Genomic DNA, 7496 nt, shown 5'->3' with positions numbered 1-7496 from the left:
ATAAATAATATAGCCGCATATGTCAACGTCATCAGCGTGCGACGCTCTTAACAAACGCTTAATAATGATTAACGTTAATTAACGCTCCAATTTAGCTGTACAGTTTGTGTTTATGTATTTTTCCCACCTGTACAGCGTCCAGCCCAAACACTGTTATGTGTTGTCTAGACAACATTTTACAGTTTGTAATGCGCTTCATATTGCGTCATCACGAAGAGCTCGCTGATTGGAAAACCGTCCAACCGTCCCGCCAATCCTAGCTCAGTAGGCGGGACTTGCTGACATACGGGTAGCGACGCGGAGGCTTGTGTGGTTAGCATGAGCTAGCTCTTTAATCAGCGTCTTGAAGCGAAAGTCTTCGCCATGTCTCACATTTCTGTAAATTATGTGTTGTTAGGCGGACAGTTTTTCTTGCTCGTGTCGGTGCTGCTTTTGCAATGCCTGGAAGGGACTGAATCCGAAAACGCCACCACACCCGGAAGCAGAGAGACAACAGCAACCAGCACCATTACAACGACAACAACAACAACAACAACAACAACAGCAGCAGCTACTACAATCACAGCGCTGTTAACACAGCAACCTGAAGAAAATATAACATATAATAACATCACAACAGCAGAGCCGACAAACCACACGGAGCATTATGAATACAGCCCTCCATCACCGGTCGTCCTCTGCCGGTACCTGTAAGTGTTTAACGTTACCGAGCTCCTGAACTCAAAACCTGTTCGTAAATGCTGTATCATAATGGCCGATACTACAGAATTGCCAGGTTAAATATACAAAGAATCACTTTGTAATAATGTAAAGAAGATTTAAAAATTCTGTCAGTCGTTCCAATGTTTATTTTTCTCCCCAATGTCTCTGGAGACATTTAATGAGAGGTTATGATGAACATCCAGTTATTACTACATGTAGTACATGGATAGATTATCCGCTATAGCAGACATCCCAACCTGCAAAAAGAATTTTCCGGGAGGTATTCCGGTATCCCGCCATGGGAAAAGTCACTCTTACAAAATGTACTTCGTGCAACATTGTCATTATGTTTAACGCTTATAAGACAGGGGGACACTTTCGTGTAGTCTGGCGTAAAATGTGTATTATACTGTGGTTTTTCTGGAGCTCTCTCCCTCTGCCATGGGCCATGATGGCGCTTCTGTTTCTAGATACACTGATTAATTCGGTTCGGGAGAAGAGATAAAAGCCCCGCCCACACTGACTATTGATTGGTTGATTTACCGAATCAGGCCAATCAGGATGCTCTCTGTCTTACATGCGCTTAATGAGGCACACTAGCACACACACGCCATAGATATATACACCTATGCACACACGCAAGGTCTCTCGCTCCCATAGATATATACACTAGATGTCGCCTTGTATAGGGCAGTACATTGGAACGAATGCGTCAACTTAGCCGCCATCTTGGTACGGGGGACCCCCTCCTCTTAATGCATCAGCGTAAATGTAGGCAAAGAAATAAAATCACCATAAATCGTCATGAATGCCATTTTCTATTTTTTTTGGTCGTTCCAAAGGTCAGACATGTATTTATCATTAAGTCCAGAGAAAATTTAAGGTTTTGATATTTAGATAATCTACTTTTTCACAATATAATGCATAGTGCTAGTAGGTGTAAGTTTATTACTTACATTCTTCCACTTCCAACTTCAAATGAACAATCACTACTTACCTTCTAGCCTACTGCATGTGTTATGTTACTGCATAACACTGCTACAATGGTGTGACTATAAATGTTCATTTAAACATTTAAATTGTATTGGTTTATTAGACATGATACACAAAGCAATTTGCAGGTGGAAGCAAATCACAAATTTGAGAAAAACATAATGTGAAAGTTAGATAGTTGAGCTGCCAAAGACTGTTCAATCTTTTATTTATTCTTTTCCCGCAATATTTTTGCAACATTAAAAAAGTAAAGTCAGATAAACCAAAAAAAACCCCCCACAAAGTTTGACTCTGAGGCTGAACTTGTGTGTTACACTGCCAACCTAACTGGTGACATCCTACCAGGACTGTCAGCTGAGTTAACCATTTAAAAAAAAAGTGCTTAGTGTCCCTGCAACTTGTCCATGACTGACGTCTTTGTCACTTGGGACTCTACAAACAGATTCAGATTCTGATTATTTTATTTAATACCATGTCAGCAATCAAAAGCTATTTTCATGGCAAAAATTCAATTACAAAAACACAAATATCATATAAATACAATAAAAACAAAACAAATATAAACAGCAAGTCATATTATACATTTTTTTACTAACATAAGATAAAAAATCCAAACCCGTTTCAGGCATAATGTCATTAAATGTGTCCTTATGTGAAGTAACTTCATAAAAGAGCATTCTGCTAGTGTTAAGTCCAGGACAATCTAATAAAATATGTTTGACAGATAAGGGAATCTTATAAAACATACATAAAGTTGGGTCTTCACCTTTAAGCAAAAAAAGCATGGGTCAATTTTTAATGTCCTTATTAAGAGCTTCGGATTCTACAAACATTGTCTGTTTTCCTAACTGTCAAAAACTAATGGGTAACTAGCATGGATTAGCTGCGGTCGTTAACCAAGGACTGAAACAAACCAATGGAACAAGAAATATAATTTCCTAACATTCAATATCGTAATCCCTTGCTGTCTGGTTTTTAGATTTCTTTCATTTGAACAACCATATGCAGCACAGAAGTCCGGCATCGTCCATGCATTTAAGGTAAAGGAGCACCGTACAAAGATGGCGGCGGTTTTGATGCATTTTTAGGACCCCAGTGCGACATCTAGTGTATATATCTATAGCCCTATTCGGACGGGACTAGGGGGTCGTTAGAGAAATTTCAGTTTCACAGACGGGCATTTTTTGATTTTAATCCCGTCCGAATCTGCCATGTCTGTCTTTTTCTCACATGACCTGTGTAAAAGTTCCAGAGCAAATTACCTACTGTTTTTCAGCAAAATCTGCGCTCCTCTGAGAAATCTAATCTCGTCTGAATGCGAATGTCTGTGATTGCCGAAAATGTTTTGGTCAACGTGAACTACCGTATTAACCCTAGCGCACCGGTATTCAAGGTTCTGCTTTCTGCACACCAATAATGGATGTAAATGTGTAAGAGTTCTTTCATTTCTATAGTCAATTACATAATGTGAAAAATATATAAAAACGTATTTATTCCAGTGGGTTTATAAGAAGTTCTATATAAAACCATATGATGTTAATAAACTATTGATCGGTCATATGACCATACGCAATCCACGCATCATGGACATGTGGTCTTGTAAAACACAGACATGTAAAACACAGACACTCCTACCTCCGTAATAAACACAGAGATGTTAGTCCCGTCCGAATCCATACATGAAATGACAGACGTCGGCTGAAAAAAATTCTAACTCAAACGTCGTTTGGAAAACTAGTCCCTCTCGCTCGCTCGCTCTAGATTCTGGGGAGATTTTAACCAATTTGCGGGCATCAGGGAGCCGCTATCAATATGCGGGAGACTCCCGAAACTTCCGGGATACTTGGGATCAGTGGTGTAGTCGGGGCCATACGCACGTTTACGGAGTATGCTTACTTTTTCCCCAGGGCTGTTTGCGTCTTTTCTGCGACCCTCGTCTTTTCTTCCCCTTTAACTGCGTCGCATTTTTTAACTCGCAAAACTTCGTTGTAATTGGTTCATTTTTATTTGAATTCCGCCCCCTTATTGTATATTGTAAACTCTATGGTCTCTGTACTTGCTTTAGCTCAATGCACATTGCACAATAACAAGGGATATGTCCGCTGGGTATTTGTGCTTCTGTCATCCCAAGGCATTTTATGTAGAACCATTTTGTGCAGGTTCCACACTGAATCTATAAGGGGGGAAATATGTAAATTATATCTATAAAATATTTGCTTTAGGAATCCTGTAATGCATAAACGTATTGAAATATTTAATTACTTTAAATTTATCCATACACTCCCTGACAAAAGCGTTGTCACCTATCCAAGTTGTAGGAACAACAGATAATAACTTGACTTCTAGTTGATCATTTGGGATCAGAAGTGGCTTATATGAAAGGCAAAGGCCTCTAGATTAAGCTTATTTTTGCCCCCATATTGAATGTAACCCCAAACCATGATTCTTCCTCCACCGAACTTGACTGATTCTGTGTGAATCTTGGGTCCGTGTGGGTTCCAATAGGTCTTCTGCAGTATTTGCGATGATTGGGATGCAGTTCAATAGATGATTCATCAAAAAAATCAACCTTATGCCACTTTTTCACAGTCCATGTTACAATAGATAGAAAAAATGTTGAAAAAAAGAGGTGGGCGGGGGTAGTAGTATGCCACTTTTTTTTGAGGACTACACCACTGCTTGGGATGTCTGCTATAGGATTGGATTGGAGTGATGAATCGCTAAATTGAGGGAATTTGAAACAGCTTTCTAGTATAAAAAGCATAAATCTCGTTATTATTACTGTCTTTCTCAGGCATTGTGTTTAATATTAACACAAAGATAATTTAGGAACATCAAAATATGGTGTTAATATATTTATCTTCCTTGTCATTATGTGATTTATTTATTTTTTTATTTATTTATCTATTTTTTATTCAGTCCTGAGGAGTTTATATACTGCAAAGAACCTGTCAATCACGACGGAAACCTCACAGCCTTCCTGGATCTGGGACACGGCTGTGTAAAGGCAAGTACACCTTCCCACCACCCCTGTATTTTTACTTCTTCCCCAGAATAATTATGCCCCAAGTATGAGTGAACGAAGGAAGTCGATTCTTGTGTGGTTCGGTGCACTTTTGAAGATCTGAATCATTAAATGAGTGTAAAAATTAGGTTTATTAACAGCTTGAAAGTAGGAAAAAGAGCAAGGTACAAACTCCACTCGTGCTTGTACAGTAAAATAGCAGCTTTTAAAATGAAATTTGGGACATGGCCTCTGTTGAGTAAACCAAGTACTGTTTGATTAACTCCCTGTCTATTATACTACTATAAAGCGTTATAAAACTGCTACATTTTTATAATTAACACCGCCACCTTGTTTATTTTTTTGCTTTTAATTTCTGCTTTTTCTTTTTACAGATTGGAAATCAAGGTCAGGTGTACAAAGACGTGAATCACACTCAGGTGCAGTGTGCAGCCCTGGATGGCATCGAGTGTGCCGGACCTCGGGAATTCCTCAGAGGGAACGAACCATGCATCAAGTACTAGAACAGCTTCCTCATTGTTTGTTTTTCAAGTAACTAAATCATATTCAGCCTGTTAGAGGAAAAACCATCTGCTCCAAAGTGGACCGTTTTCCTGTAGCAGCGTCTCATTGTCTTTTAATCCTCTTACACCATAGCAAGTTTGCTGGATTATTTAACAACACTTTTCATTCTTTTCTCTCTGTACATTAGTAAGATGAAAGAAAAAAAAACAGTTTACAGACAATCCAGAACTCCTGAGCACTGAGACTTGAGACTCCTTCCATAAATATTGAATGCACAGAGTCTTCTAGCGATAAAATATTGATATACTGTATATAATAATGTTGCTCTGTGTGCACCACACACCACTAGAGGGTAGTCTAGCATTATGATTAAACACACCATGCTGAAGGCTGTTCTTTACAGTGTTGTATTGCTTCTAAAGGTAATATCTACAGATTTCATGTTCTAGGGGCGTAATTATGTAACCCACTTCCATTTGTCCTTCTATCTACAATTAACTGCATGTTCTTATGCGCTACGAAATGCCACATTTGCACCATGGTGCTGACAAGGTTAGAAAGCGCAGCCAGAATCACACTCCTATCTACCTTTTTTATTAAGAACAACAGGACTAGGCACTGCAGACAGATGTATCAGTTTAATCAGTTTCAGTGTTTCTGACTTCAAGAAGATTTTTCAATTAACATCCATTTTTATACTCCACAGTGCGACAAACAGGATCAGACATGCCACATCAGAAAATCTGTTATAAATCTGTTAATCAGTCACTCTAGAATTTCACAGATTTATTTTCCCTGATTTTGGTGAATGCTTGATTTGTCCGCAGCAATATGAAACTATATGAATTTGTTAAAACACAAACACAGGATTCTTTGTTTATACTCCAACCATTGAAGACACATTCCCATGAATTATTCTAACCCCACCCTATAAATATTTAGAATACAAGAAAAAAGTTCTATCATATACTGTAGATCTAATGTAAAGTGTGTCCACAGATACACGGGCCACTACTTCATCACCACGCTCTTGTACTCCTTCTTTCTGGGCTGCTTTGGAGTGGACCGCTTCTGCCTGGGCCACACGGGCACCGCCGTTGGAAAACTCCTGACTCTCGGAGGCCTGGGAATCTGGTGGTTTGTGGATCTCATCCTGCTCATAACCGGAGGACTGACGCCCAGCGATGGCAGCAACTGGTGCACGTTCTACTGATTGCTCACGTTTCCATCCGCAAGCGTCAGCAGATTTTTTTTTTACCGTGCTACTGTATCGTCACTGACACAAAGCACTTGATGTAAATGCAGCCTAGTTTGTGATTCTTTAAAATGAAAAGTCTAACATACGGCTTTGTTTTGTACAGTGTAAAGATTGTAAGTATTTTATTTGTTGCTGTAAATAAAATGTCATTCAATGTGTACAATACAGTGCATAAGTATTCACCCCCTTTAAGAAAGAGCTCTTTCTGCTCTGTATTTTGACCTTTAGAATAAATTCATACGTGTTTAATCAAGACACAGTGCAACTGTTTCATTTGTTTCAGTGCTTGGCCTTTCTGGAGAAAATCATTTATTCCTTGTCCCATGTATAAGCGGCTGTCGCTGTGTTTGATTTGCTTGATAAAATGTCATTTGCATAGGAAAGCTTACTGTCATGAAAATTTCGGTCATAAAGGCGCTGTTTATCGTATTACAGATCAACTATAGCACCGGAGATGCAAAATAAAACATCACTCACTCAAACCTTCTGAAGAAAACATGCAACAAACATATAAAACAATATCATTAGATATAAGACAAATCTTTGAAGCTTGGCACTGATCTCTGTTCCTGCTTTCAGTCAGTAATTGAATAAATTATGACTCTTTTGTTGAATCTGTGTGGTGTTAGGTCTCTGTCTGATTTATTTTACAGCAGGAAACGAACGTGTTGAAATGCCAATGGATTTATGGATTTAATTCTAATAACACGACATAATTGCTGTTGTTTTCAGCAACAAATTCTGATTTCTCATATGAACTGCCTGCAGCCTTTGACTTCAAAAAATATTAAATCTTTAAAAGCACCACAGAAACATTCCCTTTTGTTAGGAATTGAGAGAGAGAGAGAAATATTTCACCATAAAGACAATAAGGATAAAATTTGGGATGTAATTTCCTACAAAAACAATGCCCTTACGTATGCATATAGAGTTAATTGTGTTGTTCATTTGCATAATATTGTTTGTCACAACTGTCGTTTATTTATAGATATTAATTATAGATATATAGATTTA

The 7496-nt window shown here is 38.4% G+C and overlaps 1 protein-coding gene across 1 annotated transcript; it reads left to right on the top strand.

Moving 5' to 3' along the window:
• Window positions 1-274: 274 nt before the first annotated feature.
• tm2d2 (TM2 domain containing 2) lies at window positions 275-7096 on the top strand. Its single transcript, XM_060884062.1, has 4 exons — window positions 275-689; window positions 4615-4702; window positions 5095-5216; window positions 6224-7096. The coding sequence occupies exons 1-4, from the start codon at window positions 364-366 to the stop codon at window positions 6435-6437; spliced, it is 750 nt and encodes a 249-aa protein (XP_060740045.1). The 5' UTR covers window positions 275-363; the 3' UTR covers window positions 6438-7096.
• Window positions 7097-7496: the final 400 nt, after the last annotated feature.

This window comes from Tachysurus vachellii, chromosome 12, assembly GCF_030014155.1.
Source record: "Tachysurus vachellii isolate PV-2020 chromosome 12, HZAU_Pvac_v1, whole genome shotgun sequence".
NCBI classification, from domain to species: Eukaryota; Metazoa; Chordata; class Actinopteri; order Siluriformes; family Bagridae; genus Tachysurus; species Tachysurus vachellii.
This window is presented reverse-complemented; position numbering and strand designations above follow the sequence as displayed.